A 22387-nucleotide genomic window follows, 5' to 3' on the forward strand; every position below is an offset into this window, starting at 1 on the left:
GAAAGCACAATAATGAATAATAACTAATACAAATTTTTAAAAAATTTCTAACATGCAGAGCAACATAACGTGCAATGTATTATTACATATATTCCTTGAACTGCATTAGCAATATTAGTGTTTTCTATTTCTCTCAAGCATTACTTCAAAGAATAGTGCTTGCTTTTAGCTGAGAAATATGCTCTTTTTCAGCACTGAAGTGCTGTTCTGTTCTGCAATAGTTCCTGTGCTGTCTCTCTAGATAATGGTGCGCATTAACATCACCGAGAGCAGCAGTGCTGCAAGAAGCAGTGATGTTTCTAAAGATATCTCCAGGCCTTTAAATTGAATTACCAATACTCAGATGATTCTCTTTGCCAAGATGCTACCCTGTTGCTTGGCTGTCAACTTTCAGAAATTATTCGTCACTAGTGACCCAGAGCTGCTGTGAATGGCTCCCAGTATAATTTTGAAAAGTGCTTGTTATGCATAAAGCATTGAGGAATCCTCTGAAAGATTTCGATGTAGTTCAGCACAGGCCTTGAGAAGACAGACTTTTAGATGGAAGACATTCTGGAACAGTTCATTGCATTTACACGGGTTATAATGCATTGGCACAAAGAAAAAAGAGGATGTGCCTGCAATATGAAAAGAACTTTTATGATTTATGGTTATTTTTGAGTCTGTATCTAAAGTAAAAATTTTCCACTCTGACTTGTGTCAGTGGCATTTATGGTTTAGGACTTCTTGGAGAGAAATGGGATGCGTTGGAGAAGTATTGCATGGAATTAAGCACAGGAAAGAGATCTGTTGCAGATCACTGAAAAGATATAACACACTGCCTTCAGGAAATCCCCTGAACAGAAAGTAGTTGGAAGCTGGAACGGTACTGGGGAAAGGGGCCTTAATGCTTATCCTTTTCTTACCCTCTCCTCGGTGCCCATTTATGCTCATTGCTGGTAATGGGATATACCAGGCTATATAAAGGCTCAGTGTGAAGCACCATGGTTGGGTTTTTATTCTCGAAGATTTGCAGTAGTGCCTACAGAGGACCATTTTTTCCTTCTCCTACCTGCACTTATCCTTGTTCCCCACAGAAATACAGGTAACCTGCTATTAAATAGGGCTTTGTAATGAGTATTTTTTGTTGGTGGTGTTGGTACTGTTACAATCCTAATAGTGTGAACATAAAATTTCAACAGTCCAAATGAACCCTGCAGCAATTAGGCTCGTCGGCACAAACCCTCATTTTGTTTTCCAGGAAAATTTAGGATTAGGAAAGTCCTCATATTGCTTTCACTGCTTTGGGAGGGAGAGCAAATGTTTGGAATATATGACTTCTGACGTAGTAACCTTTTCTTTAGGTTGTGGAACTGGAAAGTATCTCAGTGTCAACAGTCAAGTGTATAATCTGGGCTGTGATTACTGTGAAGGACTGGTAGAAATTGCAAGGAAGAAAGGTGATGAAGTTCTGGTGTGTGACAACCTTAACCTTCCCTTTAGGGATCAGTGCTTCAATGCAGTCATTTCGATTGGAGGTAAGACAACATACCTGGATTCTGGCTCCAGCAAATGAGAATTTCTGAGTGCTCTTTTATTTCCATATGGCTTCATTTTAGTTAATTGTTTTGAAATAGTTCCTTAGAATCACAGGAGATATAACTGAAATTGATGTAGTCAACATGGAAAAACAAAACTCCCATTACTCAAGAGGCACTGTTGACCAGGGAAATAGCATATCACTTGTTTGTTTATATGTTGTAGAGAAAAGGTTTCCTTCCAGCATACATTTTAAACAAGTGAAAACTAATCTAAACATGGCTGCTTCAAAGCTTAAGCAGATTAGATGCTCAGGACAAACTCCTGGTTTCTCCATAGGATCTGTTTTGATCAGCAAATGCATTGAAATGAAAACTTCATGGCAAAACTTGGAACTCACGTTAACTATTAACTATGTGTTAGATTTATTTAAATTCAGATTTCTCTTGCTCATAAGAACTCAGGGTCATACAAGCGCTTGTTGTCTAAAATGACTAGAGCATCTTAGCATCTTAACTCTTCTGACCTCTCCTTTTGAAAATACAGCTTGTAATTTGAGAAGTATAATTTGCAAAGTGTGGATAAAAAGTACTTAGAGTACCCAGTTACAGTCTACATTTTTAGCTCTAGTTTTGATTGAGCTTCTGTCAGGGATTTTTAATGCATCAGCAAAAGTACAAAGCATGATAATTATTATTGATAGCAATCAACTAACTACTTGAAATGTGATAGAAATTTATTTTAAAATTTTCACACAGGTGGAAGGAAAGGGTGACTAATACGCAAACAATAATTATATTACTTTGCTTTCGTGTTGGCTAGTTAACCAGTGAGCCCTACCCACATTTTAGGTCTCGTAGCATAATTTCAATGTTTATCAGATGCTGAAGGATGGCATACCTATCTAGTGTTTATATCAATTATAAGCCTGACAAGTTTAAAAGTTCACATGCTATTTCAGTACATTTAACAATAATGGATTTTAATCCCTCTTGAATAACACATGGTATGCCTGTGTCCATCTAATTCTAAATAAAGTGGTTTTCATCCTATTACAGAGAAAAACAAGTATTTATATACTTAGTCAAGTACTCTTCTTGTATTTGCTGGTATAATAATGTTTATAGGATTGATTTTTCTGCAGAACCACCAGAGTGATTCTAACCAGAAGGAATATTTAACTCATTAAAGAGTTTGCACAGATTCTGTTGGTTGATTGTCATGTCTTTCTGGTAAATTAAGCTTGTATATGTATGCTGTCTCTGTCGGTTTCGATAAAATGTTGCAGGAGGTTCTGGTGATATATGGCCTAACTCTAGTATAAGAAAATATCAGTTCCCTTCTCTCTATCCTGTGCAAAAAAAATTAATTTTAAAATTTTTTTTCAAAGTTTGAGAAAAGATTCTTTCAAGTCAGGAGTACCTGTAAGCAAACACTGACTACATAGATGGGAAACTCTTCTCAGAGTTGTCTATTATGTATTCTCAGTAGCTTGTGAGAGCCTTGTTAACTGCCAAGAATGCTTTTCTTGGCTTGTGATAATAAAGCTACGTTTTAACCCCCTTGGTAATTTAATCACTGTTTTGAATAAAGACAGGGCTATTTGGATGCACTTTTCATAACTGCAGTGTTGAACTAACAATGTTTCTACAACTAGAATTGGCTACTGTCAAGCAGCACAAATAATCAAATTTTTCTGAATTTATAGTGAAATGTTTTCAGCTAAGAACATACTCTATTGTCTGCTGTTCCGTGGGTAGATTGAATGTTTTTCATGTAGAAGTGGCTGGCTCCAAGTCCACTTGAAACAAATTATGGAATCAGTCCTCTTTACATTGCTGAATCAAATCTAGTACTGATGACATATAGAACAACATGACCAATGTGTCCAAGCTCAGTACAAGTTAATGCCTCTGAGAGTTTACAGACAAAATAATACTCTTAGCTATTCTGGGACTGTTAAAATTGGCTCATACTCCAGGTGAATAGGAAGATAGAAATAATGTAGAAAACTTGAAATGTAGTGTCATTTCACATTGGAGTGAAATTTGAAAATGTGGAAATTGTCTTGGAAAGAAAATCCAAATATAGTGATCAAAAGTTTTATTTTAAATTTGACTTTATTTTTAGGAGCATAACATAATGTAGAAAAAAGAAAAATAATTAAAATGCTGAGACATGCAATGTAAACATTCTTTTTTACAAAAATTAAATTTGATTTGACAAAATTTAAACAATGGCAAATATTTGTCTAAATTTTCTTAGTAGATCTCTTGCAAGTGTTCTGATATAAAAGTTCAAAGTATCTTTTTACTGATATTACATTTTGTTGTATTTGTTACATGGTGAAAAGATTTTCTGTTTTCAGTAAGATAAGTCTGAAAATTGTGCCAAAAGCTAAAGTCATCTTAATTTGGAATGAGGAAACTGAAATGATTGAACATGTAGAACAGGTTGAAGATGGAAATGCTTTCTCCTTACTAATATTTAATACATAATACCTTTCTTTTTTTCACAGTGATACATCATTTCTCAACTAAACAAAGAAGAATCAAAGCAATAAAGGAAATGGCAAGGATATTGACATCTGGAGGCCAAATAATGATTTATGTTTGGGCTATGGAACAAAAGAATCGTCGCTTTGAGAAACAAGATGTATTTGTTCCATGGAACAAGGCCTTGTGCTCACGCCGTTTTTCAGAATCAAATCAATCTGGAGATAAGGGTGAGTTTGTCCAACCTGCAAAAGGCCAAGACATACACCCTGCACAGCTTGTCATCTCTGAGTGCAGCTACCAAAACAATCTGCAGCCAGAAACTGATTCAAAAGATTCCCACAGTATGGACCGTTGCTTACCCAGAGCCTGCTGCATGAAAATTTCAGAAGAAAACAGGTTTTACAGTGCTCTAGGAAGATCTTTCCGCTCATGGTTTTTCTCCAGATCCCTTGATGAATCAGCCCTGAGAAAGCAAAGTGACAGAATGAAGCACCTGAAACATGAAGGAGCGTGGGCAAACAGTACCGTGCCCATTCAACATTCACGACACTGCAGTTTGGATTTAGGTCACCCTGGGGCACTGTTCAATGGACGAGGTTTAGATGATGATGATGATGTGTTTGTGGAAAGCCTGTCTCTCAAAAAACCACAGTGGTCACCAGCCACAGATGCACTGAAGGATTTAAGTTTAAATGGAGAACACCAAAGTGTAGCTCAGAGCAAGGGGGACAAAGCTTCGTTTATAAATGGCCCAGTGGAAGACAGGGACCACATCTGTGGTTGTAATAAAGACGGTGCTGGTAAATCTGATGCCAGCAAGTTTTTCAAAAGAACTTCAACAACTGACTCCACTGACTCAGCTTTGGATTCAGCAGTGTCTGTTGGGGACCAGACTGATGCTGTGTTGGATACAAAGGCCTTCATGCGTTATTACCATGTTTTTCGGGAAGGGGAGCTGTGTTCTCTGGTAGAAGAGAATGTGCCTGAGCTTCAGATACTTTCTTCCTGCTATGACCATGGAAACTGGTGCATTATTGCAGAGAGAAGAGAAACATAGCTATAAAGAGAACAAAGCAGAATCCAGTGACTGAGGATTTTAAGCTCTTCCTTGTGTTACTGTGATTGTGCAGTGTGACATGGAATTTGAATCTTGTAGTTGTGTGCCATTCACTTTTGAGTTATTATCTCTCAACTGTTTAACTAGCTAATGCAAGGTCTTATATAGGAATGTAAGTGGTAGATAATACTTATGTTTTGTTAAACTTTTATGAAGTTAAAACTGTAGAGTTTTATATTGCTGTTAGCAAATAATTGTGTTTTAAAATATACTTTTCTATTGAGAAATAAACCTTTTTATAAAACAAGGATTAGGGAATCTTTTATGAGAAATATCCTCTCAGTGGAAAGTCTAGTCTTTGTTCTTCAGATGCCAGAAGTTTGTCACATTGCTCCCTATTCTTGAAGTCTTATAAATGAGACATAGACACTATGTCTAAAATTATGCTTGACAGTACACTGGTAGCGGGCATGCTGCAGAACTGGGAGCAAGCCTTGTCCCAGTGCTCCTTAGCTGGGAGTAGAGTTATTAAAGGGCAAAAAACTGTGTACCAAACAAGCTGTGCATATTCTGTCATTGAATGTTTGTAGTTGGGAGCAAACGACAGCACAGATTTTGGACAGTATTTTTCACTTTGGTTTTAAAAATAGTTCAATTTATTTCTCAGGTGCAGATGAAGTTTTATGTGTTAGCTCTCACAAATACCTTGTTTTAATTTCCTCTGCTGTAGTTTTTCATTGGTTATGTGTATATAAAAGTCAGAGGGATTTGTGAGAGTGTGAGTATTATGTAAAATTCTAAAATATCAAATCCTTGAAATCCATATATCTTTTTGATAAGCCTGGGAAGCTAAGATTAAATTAATAAAAATCCAGTACATATCTGCTCAGCTGTCATATTTACTTTTCTTGTTCACAGACATGAGAATATATATTAACAGTGTATTAAATAATGTAGACAGAAAGAGGATAGGCCCAGTTTGCACATAAAATATGAATTCTTGTCTTGTGAAGTTTAAATGAATCTTTTGAGACCTAGAACAAAAGATTGTTCACACAACTTTCCTGTTCCTTCCAAGACATACCATCACTATCCATCCATAGTAGGTTGTAGCAGTTTATAGTACTGGGAATAAAAAGCACCTGGCTTCAGAAGATCAGTAGTGGAACTGCCAACAGAAGCAGGGCTAGAAGAAGCTAATTGCCTCATTAGCACAGAGTTACTCTATTCCTAGGCTTAGTTCATAGCCAGTGGTTGCAGTGCAGGGCACATCTTCAGCTAGTGTGGTTTCGTGACCTTTAATGGAGCTGCACAGATTCCCCCCCCCCAAAAAAAAAACCAAACAAAAGAACCCTCAAACCTCTTTTGTTACAGCAGTTTTTAAGAGCTATATAATTAAGATATCTGCCATATTATTGAGCAAGTAGCTTTGAGTACAAGGCAATAGGAGTGAAATGCCAAGCTTTTCCAGTCTATGCTGCACGATTAGGTGGATTTGGGATTGTGCAGTAGAAAACCTTGATGGTGTTGAATATTTTTTGGTGTAACTTCCCAGCTGTTAATTGCCACATGGTAATGTATTATAGATTTATTTACTGGAGCAATGTCTTCAAGCAATCATTTTTGTCTTCCTCATAGCTTGGGATCCTTGTACTTTATCCTTCCTGGATCTGTACCACAGGCCTTTGAAAATAAAAATGTGGCCAAAGAACCATACATTTGAGACTTCTGAAATACCATTCCACTCTAATCTAAGTGTTGCTTTCAATACAGCCTGGGGCTGTGGCTTTCAGTTGCTGTGTATGTGCCATACTTCAGGAAATGGGCAATATTCCCTGCCTCGCTGGGTCCAGCTGCTGCTGGCTGAGGGGCTGCACCTGCTGTATCCTTAGGCTCCAGATTTAAACACTTAGTGCCAAAGTACCCATATTGCAGAGCCAGCATGGGTTGTGCTGAGCTCCACACCTCATTTGCAATGTGCTAGTATCAGACTGAGGAGGTCTGCCTCTTTTGTTGGGAATTTCTGCATGAGCTTGAGAATTTTAGAAGATAAGTCAATTGCTTCCAGATAAAGTATGGCAGTGGATATTCAGCACTCCTGGAATTTGGTCTGCATTTAAGAAAGAGGTAGATTATTATCATCTCATGTTCAATTCTGAAGCTTCATCCCTAAATGCCAGCATGCAGAAACTTTATTACATACATACAAAAATATTTACTAAGTATTATTAATCTTAACTGACAGCTGGGTTTAGTTATTTGGGAGAAAGAACATCACAATTTTGTTGTGTGAATTTCTGCAGTCTGACTGTGGCATGTTTGGTGTGTAGTTAAGTGGACTGATGAAATTTGGGGTACAATGAGAGAGGAAAGGTGTCCATTCTCTTTAGAGTATAGACTTATTATCCTTGCAAGAGAATGAATCTGTATCAGGCTTCAGTTAAAACTTCTTGCTTTATCTGAATAACAGTTGTCCCCTCAAAGCTGCTGAAGTACTTTGAACCACTTTTGTGTTTGTAGACTTCCCATACATTATTTGGTTTGAGATTCTTGCCTGGGGATGCTTTTCACAAATACTTACTTCTGTATTGAATTTTCTCATGTTTTGAGTTGATGCTGAGTTTGGATTGTATTCTTATAAATTCCTGGGAGAAGGAGAGGGAGGTTTGGTAAGCAGCTTTCTTTTTCTTCTTCCCCAAATACTTAGTTTTCCTCTGAGGATGTATCATCACCGTGTAATATAATTTTTAGGAAATGGGGTCAGTCAGCTGAGGTCATGACTGTGAAGTCTTTACACAGCAAACCTTTATTCTTGTAGGCAGTTTCCCATCTATTAATGGAGGCTGCCTGGATCTGTAACAGCTTTATCATCTCATAACTAAGCAGCACGTGGAGAAGTTCTGATGACATGAGAAAGATGCCCTGGTTTCTTATAAAATTAATTCAGATGGAACTTCCTGTGTATCAGTTTCTGCCCATTGCCTCTTGTCCTATTGCTTGGCACAACAACTACAATAAAAAATACATTGAACAGACTTATTTTTGCAGGACTAACAGTGTTGTCATTGTTGATTAATGTTTCTATTAGAAGTGAAAATGTGTCTTTTTTTGGTACTAACAGTGACTAATTTACTTTCTTCCAAGCTCTTCATGTAGGAATTTTAAAATCACAGTTGAGAAATGAAAGCTAAAAACATTCTAGGAGACCTATTTATTTGCAGGTTACTTATGAGCACAGTTCAAAATGCTGAGTGAAGAGTTGTATATGTTCCACCAGCAAAATATTGCTAGTGAACTGCTTGGGTAGGTTCTGAACAGAAATAATAGCTCTGATCCTGCATCCTCTCTGCTGTGTCATGTCTCTATCAGACTATATTCATATCTGCACTGTTGGGCTGCATTAGTGTTGACAGTGCGTTAAATCTGCTGCACTACCCGCTTTCTTTCTCAGCACTTTTACAGGGTTTGGGACTACTTCAGTACTTCAGAAAATGAAGTGTGTCAGTTAAATATATACAAGTGCTTCTCTCTTTTTTGAGTTCAGCATTTCTTAATCTTACAGTATGTGAATTCTGGCAGTTAGCCGTGATTTTATCTTCCAACCTGGTGGTGAAAACCATGCTTAGGTACGGCTCTGTAGTCAATTTTGTGTCCATACATGGAATCTATTTTTAGTATTCAATAGAAATAAATCCTACTTGGTTAAAATACAATTTTCTACAAAATTCATGTGTCTTCACATTAGCTAATAAATATATTAGCTCCTGAAAATCTGTATGTTGGAAAGGTCTTAATGAATGTGAAGTTTGAAAAGACTGTGTTAGTGCTGTTTTCTCATTAAATTAGACCATATGGACACAATGCAGAACAGGAAAGCACAGTGATTTGCTGTGGAGCAGGGAATCTCTGCCTTTAAATGTTTAAGCTATCCCTACATCTTCCTAGAGCTTGGGGTGCTTGAGGACAGCAGATGCCTCTGTTCTTCTGGCAATTCAGTACCTGCACCTGCTTCTTCTCCCAGTGCTCAACAGAGATAAGTTGTCTTAAAAAGAATACAAATTGTCCCTATTTTTTTTAAAAAAAGCAAGCAACCAACTCCCCACCAAAATCACCACTACCACTACTAAAAAACCCCAGTAGGGGTGCTTCAGCAATTATGATCATATCTAAGCAGAAATAAATATGTGGAATAAGGAAAAAGAAAAGAAAGATATGTGTGGCACTCCTAGCTTTGAAAAGATTTCTGGATATAAATTCTCCATCCCCTTTAGCCTTGTTGACAAGGTGCTATGCCCTGCTTTGATGAGGGGTTTATTGATGGGACAGTGGATGCAGGAACAGTGAGATGGTATTAGGTTGCCCTCTTCAGTTGTGACAAAGTAGGTTGACTTTGCAAAATTTTCAATTTGTTGTTGCTTTTTGCACACCATCTCAAAACATTTTTTCTGAATGAAGAAAGTATTTCTTTTCATTTTGAAACCATCACAAGTAAAATAGACAAAATACATAGTTGAAGATATCTCCTCTTGCATGTGTGATAACAAAGTCTCTGTGTGTGCACAATCAGATTGAAAGCTGATGCTCCTCTGGCACAGGATAAAACTAAGTCATTTGTGAAGGGCATTTTGGTGAGGCAGCATCATGTCCTTCTCTGTGTCTCTCTTCTGCATCTTTGCAGAAGACGCTGTTACATGTCAGAATTACTGGGAATAAATTGACCCTTCGCATCTCTGCTTCCTTACCACAGAACTGACAGGATAGTCAGGTTTAATTCTGAACAATGTGTTTCTTGTGAAAGGAGGAATTGGCCATTTGGGCAGAACAAATGCTGTAGTGCAGAGAAAGGACAGATACTCCAGACAAGGTTAAACCTCTCTACTTAAAAAGGAGGAGGTGAAATGTTCTGTGGCTCACTGGCCAAAGCTGTATTCCAACGTGTCCAAGAGAAGGCAGGAGATGAGATAGTGAAAAAAATTAATAGAGAGCAAGTTGAACATACCATTTCTAGGCTGGTTTAAATTTGTGTTTTATTCCATAGTGTAGTCTGATGAAGGTCATTGCCTGTCCTGAGCACTAGCAGCAGCTATCAACATCAATAACCATCAAAAATGCTCGCTGCTTCTTGGGATCTGACCCTCTCCACTTAACAAAGACTGGCGTTCTAACATTGACCACTGGACCATTAAAAATGTTTGTCTAACTCCTGAGTGATAGGTTTAAATAATGAGAAGAGACAAATATATCTCTCTATACATATATATAAAATTATTTTTTTATACAACCTTTAAATTTTTCCCCCCTGCATATGTTAAATGCTTTAGCTGCATTACAGTACAATGGTAAGTGGCCCTTGGTGCAATTTCAGAAAGGGAAGCAAACAATGTGACTGTGAGAAAGAAAGGACTAAGCTATGAGTACAGCTGAGCTGCCAACCAGAGTAGGTTTGGATGGAGGTAGTAGGAAAGAAAGGGAAGGTGCTAGGAGGATCACATTAAAGAGAATGACAGAGGGTTGCTCAAGCTTGTGAAATCTGACCTCATTCAAGGAAAAATTACCTCAAAATCTGATTCAAAGTGTTCATTGACTTTCCTGGTCTTTGTATTGGTTGTTCTCAGAAATGCCTGTTTACCCTGGGATTTTCCTTTCTGTGGTTTGAAGGAGAAACAAAGGTCCCTGGGAGGTTTAATTTATGTTTAAATATAGAGCAGTCAGTTTAATAATGGAACAAATGTTTGACCACAGTTTCACTGGGGTGTTTCTATAGTCCCTAGAAGAGTGAGCCACTGACATGCCCAACTCTTTTTCTCTCTCCTGCCTCTACCTGAGATTCACAAGGAAATAAAAGTAAGGAAAAAGAAAATTCTGTGCATGAAGGGCAGATGGTCTGTGCCACAGTCTCACCTGCTCCTTGGGTATTCAAAGCACCAAAACTTTCCATGTTTCTTTTTATTTGCCATGAAAAATACTTAAGGCTTGTCTGGAGACACCAAACTCTGAAGTGAAAGGAAACCTTTAAAACTTACCTGTGAAAAACCTGATGTGATTCTCTACCTGAATTTGCCCTGAGTTACAACCATTGATTTTGCTACTGTTTGGGTCAGCCTCCTAAATGGGAATTTTGCCACACAGAGTGCATGCCTACTGTATGCACCCCAATGTGTCCTCAGGTGCAGCTTTGCCTTTCAGTCCTCATAAAGACCTTACAGGAGATGTGATGTAGTGCTGTGCAAAGCAGCCTTTCAACTATGAGCTGAATTTGTAATTGACATATCTATGAAATATTAAACAAACCATTACTGTCTCCGAGCAGGTTAACCACATGAGCCCTTCAATCTGCACTGGATCGTGTCTCTGTGGTAACATATTAGGCTCTGGCTTACTGAGAGCTAAGAAGCCTAAAGGAGAACTAACTGGAAACAGAGTATCAAAAAGCCCATGCTCTCAAGTGGATAAATACGAAAAACCAGATTTAATACAGCAACTACATAAACAGTTTCAACATTCTTACACTGTATTTTGAAATAAACAAAAGGTCATGTGCAGTGATAGCCATTGGGTGATAATAAATATGGAGGTTTCAGGAATAGTGACATGAAAATGGAACACTGGCAATGAAACTAAAGTAATGAAAAATTTTATTTTCATGTACATGGGTCAAAAGGGTTATTCCCTATATGTAACAGGGTATACATTGCCTATATGAAACCACAAAATGGAAGGAGGATCAGAAAAAGGGAGAGATGTGCACACATTCCCAAAATTCTGCGCTTCACTCACTGTACATCGCTGTGGAAATGACAGTCTTGGGTGACACACTCCTTTCCTCACGTCCTGGGGAGGACTTGGAATGACAGCGATGTTCACACACCATTGTGGTCCATATCTGAGCTGCATTTTCATCAGGGGATAGTTGACAGGGTGGCTTCTCTGGGGTGTTTGTTCACTGAAGGCCATGTTGTTTACATCGAGCTGACAGTATGAAAATCATCACTGCAGCCTCTAGCAGATACAGATGGTGCTCTCTTAAATACAAGGGGAGTAACTTAATCAGGGAAATACCAGGGCATGATCTGGCGCTACTTTTCAGCTGGTTTGATCCCTACAGTTTGTGCCAGAGCTGGATTGTTCCTGGATTGATTGGGTGTGTGCAGTGAATAATGTGAAATGACATTTTTCTGCCAAGGCTGAGATCATTGCTCTCAGTGTCATAGTGGTCTCCTGCATTTGTGTGCCTGCTTACCCTCAGAACAACTGCAAATGTTTGAACTAGTATGTTGGAAGGATTCAGAAGTGGAAGAAAGAGAGAGACAGACAATAGGTAGGAATATTCATAGCAGTGCTGGAGAATACCGCAGTTAAGAAAGAAATAAAGAAGTTAAAAAAATTATTAAAGGAAAGGAAGAAAAAATGTGAACATGAAATATAAAGCAGTGTCTTTCTCATGCAAACCAGCCAAGAGTCTATACAAAGGACCACAGGCACTTTCTCAACGTATTTTTTTGTTGAGAAATTGAAAAATTCAAAAGTAAGAGCTGATCACCATATGGTTGGACTGCAGAAGCTTTTATGGGATCATTAGTCTGGGATTTATGTAGGAAAATTAGCTTTTGGGTAACAGGGCCTTAAACAGACTCAGCTTATTAATAACTTCTCAGGACCTAGATGTATATTAAGGTCATTTCAGATCAAGTTTTGTAATCATTATCAAATCCAAAATTCATATCTGTGGGATTTGTGTGTAAATGGTGCTGCTGGTAGTACCAAATTTTATTCTAAGCTACTTATTATATAACTTCTTATTAAAAAAAGTGAAACATGTCATGTTGTCTTTCAGGACCCACATGGCCACTCATCTGAGATAGAGGAGCAAGGCAGAAGAGTATGGAATTTGGATCTGACTGTTTAGATAACATACTTTGGAAAAATACGGAGACACACTAGGAGAACAGAAGTGCTGTCCTAAGGAAGTGAATGCAAAAGCCTCTGGGAGCACCAGGAAACTATATTTAGAGATTTTTGCCTGCGAGAGAACCCTCTGTACCTAATTCTTCACCAGCTGAACCTTGTGATTCCTCAGCAGGGCTGGCAAAGCACAGCATTGCACCAGTCGCATCTGTCAGTCACAGCACATACGGGACGGTGCCTGCCTCGGTCTGTGAGAACTCTGCAGTCAGCTCAGATGGGTTTGGCATCTGTCTGGCATTGCAAAATCCCTTCACAGATGCTGAACATTAGGTGACCACTGAGACAAGGGTCTAAAACATCTATGAATTCTAATGAGAAAGCAAAATTTTCTTCCTATTTTTTGTTGTTAGTCGGATTAATGATACTATATGATCAACTTCTCTAAGGTCATTAGAAATAAAAATTGAGGAAAAAATGCACTTTTCACTTTCTAAATATTTACACATAAATTATTAATAAGGCAATCCATTATTCTGTTTTGGTAGAAACAACAACTCCAGAAGACTGTTAGTTTTGAGAGTAAATTTATGTTTATTTATTAGGACTTTATGGGCTTCCAGAGCTGTGTGTTACTGATATTCTCAATTTAGGAAGGGATGTACTTGGACTGGTTTCATACCAGGCTCCTTCATTAACCAAAGAACGTATGTATATTTGAAATACATTCCTGTTCATTGTTTTGCCTGTGCTTCCAGAATACACTAATGAAATGGAGATAAAATATAGGTGAGCCAGTAATAATAATGTTTTCTACAGCAATGGTAATATGTACGAAGTCGATTTGAATACTGTCGGAAGTGTTTCACTCAACCAAGTAAGATGAAAATCTTCAGTTTTCCACTAGGTGTCAGTCAATCTATTTATTTGGTTGAATAGGCGCTGCAGAAGAAATTTGAGGGCAAAAAGCTGGTGCCAAGTTGCTAAAAAAAGAATTACATTTTTTTGTGAATGCCAAACAGAGGTATTTTGAAAGAATGAGATCAAATTGATGATTTTTAAATTTTAATTGTGCCTCTATATTTTTAGTTTGCTTTACATTCTCCATTAACACCAGTCAAGAAAGCTCCCACAAACTCCAACCATGTTACTGCTCTAGGAAAAGGGGAGAAGGAAGGAAGAGAAGAAGCAGTCTGGCCTTATCTGTGGAGACTCTGCTTGGTTATTTCATGTCGGTCCTGAGCCAGCAGCAGCAGGATTTGAACCTTCCAAGGGGAGGGTGATCAAGACAGCAGAATCCAACAACTCTCAAGAAAGCTCCAAAGCATCAAGCCTTTGAACTGCCATTGCACTGAAAGGAAATGGCATCTTTCCCACCAGTGCAAGGCATGATAAGGCCCTTGGGAAAGGTCTTCAGAGTGCAGGAAGAGTGCAGAAACATCTGTGCAGGAAAAGAGAAGACAAGATAGATGGAGGGAGAGGAGTATGCCAATAATGGATTTGAAAAGGCAAACCAGACATAACTCTGCTAATGGTAATCTTGGTCCCATGCTGCTGGTCATAATGGCCATTGAAGGTTACCAACCTCTTCTTTTTCCAGGCCTGGCCTGACTGGAGCTGCTGTGGCAAGGCAGCACCCAAAGAACATACAGGAGAGGAAAGGTCAGAAAAGTGATGGTGCAGAGCAAGACATTTGCCAACTGGACAAAGCGAGCCAGATGCTGCTACTTAAAGTACAAGAAGGAAGAAGGCAAGCATCTTCAAATCAGCAACCCTCTTCAGCCATTCTCATGTAGCTCAGCTTCCCTGCTTGGAGGCTGAAAATAAAATCATCTCATATCTACACAATGTGCTTTCAAGATTCAATACCAATGGCTTCATAGTGTAACTTCAGGGACTTGAAAAAGAATGTTAAATTTTTTTCATATTGCATATGGTCTTGAAGTAAAGGGTAAGTTTCTGCATTGGATCAGACATGGACAAACTTTTTCTAGAATCATGGGATGTGGAAGGTGTATATCAGTGTTTGCCAGGAAACATGTTCAGATGCTCTTGTTAATAGCAGACCTATGCTAACAATTTTAAAAGTCATATATCTAATATAGACGATGCTTTGGAGGTCACTGGAATTGCCTTCTGCCGTCCTTCCACTAAGATGTGAGCCTCTGCATAGCTTGGCTGCAAGCCAAAAGGAGGTACTTTTTCCTGGCATGGTAAATTTGGGACCCGAATGTCACCTGTGTCTTAGGGAAGGCATTTCCAGATGCGCCCGTAGCTTAGTTATACCTTTCCCTCCACCCCCAGACATTTAACTAAGTTGTTTAGCTCTTGCATACTTCTAATTTAAGTCTCATACTTTTCTTCCTTTAGTCTGATGTGTTTAAAATCAAGCTCACACGAATCTTCCAGCCAAATGTTCTTAGAACTTATATATGCAGGGGTGTTGGTTTGTGACAGTGCAGGGCTGGGGGAAGGAGCCAGTGGTCTCAGGATGAGCCAGGAGTGCCCATGGGAGACTTCACCACTGCCTTGCCATGTGTGCTTTGGCCTATAACAGAGCTACAAGAACCAAAACCCAACATTAGCTGATTCTGTTAAAATTGCATGTCTACTCAAGACTGATGTCTTTGGTGCTGGAATCAGTGCTGCTATTACACTGTGTTCCCTTCCTGCTATTCACAAACATCCATGATTTCTAGCTCAGCTGTGTTTTCCTCCCAGTTGGCAGAAACCTTGGCTGTGAAGTGTGGGAATAAAACTTGGGATCTGCTGCAGCCAATTTTTATTTTGCTGTTGAAATTCTCACCTCTGTGAAATCACTACAGAAAAATGTTTTTATTTATGATGTTTTATTTATTTTCTATTTCTATGACACGTACTTCAGAAATGTAAGAACCCTCCTTTGTTTTTCTGTGTGTATCCAGCTCGTTCCCAAGAAACACTGTGACTGTGTATTTGTTGGAGGTGGAGGCATGAGGGAAGTGTTGGCTCCCAGTGCCTGCCCTCCGTTAAACACGTGGGAGCTCTGGCTTTCCATGTGTGACTGTGCAGATACCTGAGTAAAACTGTTTCCTATAGAAGTCTTCGGGACAGTGCTTTCTCCTGCTGAGATGCTGGAATGGGAAAATTTGCTGGCTGTTTTCCTTTGAGGCTGGTACTCTGTCCTTGTACAGCACAACTTTCTAACAGCTGACTTTCAGTCAAACTCTGAAATGTTGAGCAGCTGCAAACCCATCGTGTGCCTCTCTCTGCAGGGACTATTGGTCACTGGACAGAATTACTGATCCCTAATTACAGTGTCTGTACAGATAATGATCAGCCTGGAGCCATAATCAAATATAAAAAGACTCTGAAACAAATCTATAGGCCAAGTTCTATATTTATGTAAAGCTCTGACAATTGGGAAGGCATGCCAACACAAGTTATTAATGCCATCATATTTTTATCATGTAAATGTGGCTATGTAGTTAGTGATGATCAGGGTTTCTGGACGTGATATTACAACCACACACAGAAGAAGATTTATCAGCCAGTTGGTTGCATTTGAGAGTGGATTTCATACTGACAGTTCTGTAGTGAAAGGAACTTACTATACTTGAGGAGACCAAGAAAGAAGCAGCTTTTCTCAGTGGGTTTATCTGGACTGGGGCTAATTTATAGGTATTGCATTGGACTCTCAAAGAGAGCATATTTCTTATACTCTGTAGAGCAGTGATGGGTAATAATGACCCAGGGAAAGTCTGAGATACTCAACAAAAAGCTTCCTCCATCACTATTCTGAATATGAACCTCCCAGCTGTCCCAGGGCAAAGAGCTAGGGGGCAATTGGCATCTTGAGACAGAGTCTGTCTGCAGGGAAAGCAGAAGATGAAACAAGAGCTATGCTTCTTTGTCACTGTATGTGTCTGGTGCTAAATAATAAATCTTTTCAGAAGTCAAATCTAAATAAAGCTGCCCATGATCATCACCCCTAGTGCCTGTGCTGCTGGGTAGCAGGAGGAGAGACTTGGTAGTAGCAGATGTGCTTTTAGCTGGAGCCAGGCATCTGCCCCACCTGCAGGTATGTTTCCTACATCAGAAGGGAGCAGGGCAGTGAAACAAATCATGGAGTTGGGGTGTGTACGTGTCAATTTGAATAAAGAAAGTTAAAAATATTGCAGTGAATGAGGTTTTGGATGGAGAAAATTTACATGTTTGTTTTGGAGAGTATTTCCCCAGAGGAAAGTTGCTGGCATGGAATGTTTTCTCACATGTTTCTTCCCTCATTTTAAAGGCAATAGGGGAAGAATGTTAAATGTGCCTGTTTAAAAAGCCTGATGAGATCAGTATTGTCACTGTTCTTCTCAGGTCACTGCATGACCTTGAGGAAATTGATAAGTGACTACCCAAAGCACAGGGTGGGGCAATTTGGGAAGAGTTGCCACAATGGAGAGTGCCATCCATGGAGCAGCAGGCCTATCTTATTCATGTTTACCAAGAAAAAAAGTAGGCATTTTTCCACCCATCAGAGATGCATCACAGGAAATATGATAGCCAAAGAGATGAATGAAAGCAAAGTTAATTTTTACTAGGCCTAGAAACACCATGTTGGATAGTGACTGGTCCCTCCTTGGAAAGCATCCATGTATGAATCTCAAACACTTGGACAAATGCTATTGGCTGGCAGCAGCTCCTAAGAGAGGCTGTGCTCTCACAGTTTGGTCTCTCTCGTGATGAAAAGTGACTGGGTACAATACTTGCCACCAGAAACAATGCAGAGTGAGGCAGCTGACTTCCCTGAAGACACTAGGTTTAGCCACAATTTGTAATGGCTGCTTTTCCAGGCTGACAGAAGAGTATGTTCACCCAGTTCAATGCCAGAGGGTCTCAGTTCACCAGGAGCGGGGGGGTTGTGGTATAGGACATGTGAGAAGCTAAAGATGTCTTGCTCTTGAACAAAAATAGTCGAATGTCTTAAAACAGATCAAAGTTTGATCAAGTTCTCATCTTTTCCCAGCCAGGGAAGCTTCTAGACAGTCTCTCCTCTTATGGAAACACACGCAGTTTAGAGGAAAGGCCGCTTGTTCAGAAGTTGAGCTCCCCAAGAGGGTGGTGACAGGCCCCTTACCTTGGAGCATTGCTAAACATGATGCAATCTATAAGCACCAAGTCTGAGCTGTGCATGCGCCTGTGAGGTTTTGTATCAGATCAGGGAGGGGAAAGGCAGAAGGAAATGGGATACCAGGATCTGAGCCTTACCTGACTGCAGTGCTGGATCTGGCAGGATGGAGAAAATGTCACAGGCACACAAAACACACAAGCAGTGTAGAACTGATTGTAAAAGAGAGCTTGCAGGTTTTAACAGGAAGTTTGCAGAACACAGAGAAAAGAAGACTGCAACAGCAGTGAATGATCTCAGAAGATGTTGTTGCTCAGCCTCGACTTCTCCTGTGGTTTTCAACAGCGAGCAACCAGAATATTTTATCTGTGACTGGGAAGCATTTGGGGGTTGTTGGTGTTTTTGTGAAGTGTGCATCTTTAAATCACGTACAGTATGCTTGATTAATAATCAAGGTAGAGAAAGAAATCAGTATTTTTCAGCAGCTCCCTAAGAAATGTATCCCTACACAGGGTATCTCCTAGGCTATTCTCTGTTTCACGGCTTGAAACAACTGCAAACTATATGTATATATTCTTATCCCAGTTTATGATCCCCTGGAGCATGTTAATGGGTACACAACATTAATCTGATTTGTTTAAAAATATTAATCCTATTTTTTGTTTAATGGTACAAATCTGGGCACAACTGATAACAAAAACTTACAGCATCTTATCTCTTCTGGGAGATAGCTAAATGCAATGCCATTCATCACAGTGATAAGTAGCTCCTCAGGCACAAATACACGCATATTGCAGTCCGTGCGTGATGCCGACCAGATGCAGCTCTGTTTTCTGTCTGCTCTGCGTGGCGCTATCGACAAAGAGCTGTGAGCAAGGGCAAAGCAATACTCTTGGCAAATTCTTCGCTAACGTTGGGCTCTGCTGTCCTATGAACCTCTCTGGCAAATTTTAAACAGAATCTAGGAGTCTGTTTTAGCAGGAGACTAGACAGCAAATAAGACTTCAATCTTGCAATCAGCCCAGCATTTTGTTTGAAATTGGATTTCTTGTCTTTCAGTCAGGATAAAACTGATGTCTGGCCAAAAGCAGTCCCAAGGTTTGCTGTGTTGAGAAGAGCCCTGCAGAGCAGAGATCACCTGCAGCAGCCCAGGGGGCTGTGGGGATGAGGCAGTGTTTGTGCTGTGTCATAATCCTGCAGCAAGACATTGTTACCCAGTGCTGGCTTTAGATTCTGTAATCACCTTAAGTTTCCTACTGTGAAGGTATGTTACCAGGGAAATGTGGAAATACTTAAAGAATCATACTTGTAATCTTTTAAATGTCTGTATTTCCTTTTTTTCTTTTACCCTTGAGTTTATCTAAGCATTCTTTTAATGAGGTTTATCGGCCCTAATGTGTCAAAACTTGTTCTTGGGATTAGCATGCACCATTAAGGTTCAAATATTCTATTTGCATCTCTAGTTCAAAAACCTTTATACTCTGGCTTCCCATCACAAAATGTAGTTGATGGCACAACTGTTTCATCTCTCGTCTACCAAAAGGAGTTTGAGTTAGAAACCCTCTGGAGTAGTGTACAGACAAGAAGCAGCTCAAAGGAAAGCTTGTTCTTGGCTCGGCCTGAGCTATTTTTGATATTTTTGATATTTTTGTTTCAGTTTCTTGCAAAACTTGTACTTTCAATTTATGATTACTGAAGCAAATTTTTTTTTTTTTTTTTTTTTTTTTTTTTTGTGGTATTCTGGGGAAGTCTAACTAGTGAAGGCAAGGTACAGAGGGCATGAAGTTCATTGTAGGAAAGCTGACCGAGGGACAGGCTCAAGTCATTCAAAGAGCCTGGGCTGAGTTCCTATTTATACCAAAGGTTTTTGGATTATTCATTCATTTCTGAGGCTGGGACAAAACCTGGCAGGGCAGTGGAACGTGGTGGGTGGGAAACCAAGTCCTACACAACATGGAAAATGCTCATGCCCCAGATACTACTTCTGGGACCATTTTCTGTAAGAATTAGGCAGAAGAGAAGGGCAGAGCAGAGTGAGCTTGTTTGTTTAGACACACAATGTTTGCCTTTATTTCTCTCTATCTTTTCTAAGGGCTGTGACGGCACTTCCTTCCTAGTTCATTTGTGTGGCTGCCTGAAAGGGATATGTCTAAATAGGGGTCAGAGTGACTGCAGGGCAGTTTGCTTGTTTGTTAAACAATATGGGAAGAAAACAGAGGCCATGAAGAATACCTCCCTCCCCTCTGTGCCCCAGGGAACATTCTTTATAAAACTTGGCAGCAACTCTGTCATCACAAACCAGCAAACCACTACATGGAGCAGCTGGCTCTAGAAACTGTTTTAGTCATTTAACAGGATAGGAAGAGGATGCAAAGGAAAGAAGCTTAAAAAAAAAAAAAAAAGAAAAGAAAAATTGTATAAAGCCTCAGAGAAAATCTCTACATCAGTAAGACAGAATATTTAAACAGTAAAAAATGTGTGGTGGTTTTCAAGGAATTAAAAAGAAAGAGTATGATAAGATTGACTTGTTACATGGTCCATTATATAAAAAAAAGCATAGTAAATATCATTTCATGTCCCAGATTGTGCTGCTGATCAATTTAAATAAATGCTCTCTCTGATAGTGACCATTGCAAAGCTCTTTGCACACCAGCACAAGAAACTTCCTGCAGGGTCTTCTGAAAAAATATATCCAGAAGAAAGTCCAAGTGCTTAGAGCAGCAATTAAAAATAACATGAATTTTGGTGTTTACATTTTTCTCAAAGCTCTACAAAAAATTAATAGTGAATTCCAAATGTATATTTTCAAATTATGAAATTCCAAATTATGAAAAGAATTACTTTTATAATAGAGTGGATGGTGCCAGAAAACAGCTTGTTTTGCCTTCTTTCCTCAGACCACTTGGTGAGATTTTGAATCAGTGTCTCTAGGCTCTTTTCTACCAGTAAACTGGGGATATGATTCTATGCAAGCCTAAAACTTTAGATACTTAGAGATTCCCAGCATCCGCTATTTACTTAGATTTTTACAAAATACATGCCTAAGGTGTGTTAGCCATGACTGGCCTGCTTAAACCTCTGTGCCCATGAGCAGCAGGGCCTCTGAACCCTGTCACTGTTCTTGACATGTCATTCATTCCCTCAATGGTCTTGCCAGTAGGGTGCTTGGGACATAGCTTCCCCTCCTTCCCCAGTCCCATGTGTCTGCTGAATTGAAGCTAGTTCAGTAGCTACTCTGCCTGATCTTGTTTACAGCTAATGTGACAAGACCAGTGCTTTACCTAGAAAATTATGTGATAATTTTATACATAATCATTTATTCTTATCTTAGGTTAGAAGGGTGGAGACAGCGAGTGTGAATGTAATTTCTTTTGGACTGTGGTTCAGATGTTAGCTAGAAAATCTTGACTTTTCTACTTGCGCAAGGTCATTCTCAAAAGGCCTCAAGTGCAATTTAATGTGTTTTCGGAGGTCTCCGAAGCCAAGTAAGGGAGCTTGCAGACCAAGCACTGTGTAGTGTTAGTGCGGCTGTGGGTACCATCACAGTTCTGGAATTCCTGAGCAGTTTTGATCCCATCTAAATGTTTCTACTTTGTTGAACTCTTGCCCTGCATTATGAGGAATAGGTGTTTCTATGGCACATGCCCCTGTACTTGGCACTGGTGAAGCTGCACCTCAAATTCTTTTTCAGTTTGGGGTGTGCCACTGCAAGAAAGTCATTGAGGTGCTGGAGTGTGTCCAAAGAAGGGCAACAGAGCTGGTGAAGGGTCTGGAGTACAGGTTTTCTGAGGAGTGGCGAGGGAGCTGTGGAAGGAAGGAAGCTCAGAAGGGACCTTACTGCACTCTGCAACTGCTTGAAAGGAGGCTGTAGTGAGATGAAGGTCAGTCTCTTCTCCTAGGGAAAAAGTGACAGGATGAGAGGAAATGCCCTCAAGTTGCTCCGGGGGAGGGTTGGATTGGATATTTGGAAAAATCTTTTTGTGGAAAGGGTTGTCAAGAATTGGAACAGGCTGGCCAGGGAAGTGGTGGAGTCATCATCCCCATAGTTACTTAAAAGACGTGTAGATGGGGCACTTGGGGCACACTGTTTAATGGAGGGCTCGGCAGTGCTGAATTAATGGTTGGACTGAACCATCTTAGAGGTCTTTTCTGTCCAAATGGATTCTGTGGTTCGATACATACTTTGAATTGATGAGTAGCATAGCACAGAGATGGGATGCCCTCAGGGGAAGAAAATTACCGTCACTTCTCACCATGGAAGACATGAATCATCCTCATGCTTTTCCCCTCACTGGGATGTAGGTGCTTCACCAT

At 39.6% G+C, this 22387-nt stretch overlaps 1 protein-coding gene across 8 annotated transcripts in view; it reads left to right on the forward strand.

Moving 5' to 3' along the window:
* Window positions 1-8112, forward strand: part of TRMT9B (tRNA methyltransferase 9B (putative)) — a 115929-nt gene extending 107817 nt beyond the window's left edge. For all 8 annotated transcript variants that reach the window (XM_066185785.1, XM_066185791.1, XM_066185787.1 and 5 more), the window contains 2 exons: window positions 1344-1517; window positions 4037-8112. In XM_066185785.1, the coding sequence (XP_066041882.1) occupies window positions 1344-1517; window positions 4037-5073 (1211 nt within the window). In that variant the 3' untranslated portion in view covers window positions 5074-8112. The remainder of the gene's footprint in view (window positions 1-1343; window positions 1518-4036) is intronic.
* Window positions 8113-22387: the final 14275 nt, after the last annotated feature.

Source organism: Chamaea fasciata, unplaced genomic scaffold, assembly GCF_029207755.1.
Source record: "Chamaea fasciata isolate MVZ Bird 193981 ecotype frontalis unplaced genomic scaffold, bChaFas1.0.hap1 SCAF_6, whole genome shotgun sequence".
Classification (NCBI taxonomy): domain Eukaryota; kingdom Metazoa; phylum Chordata; class Aves; order Passeriformes; family Sylviidae; genus Chamaea; species Chamaea fasciata.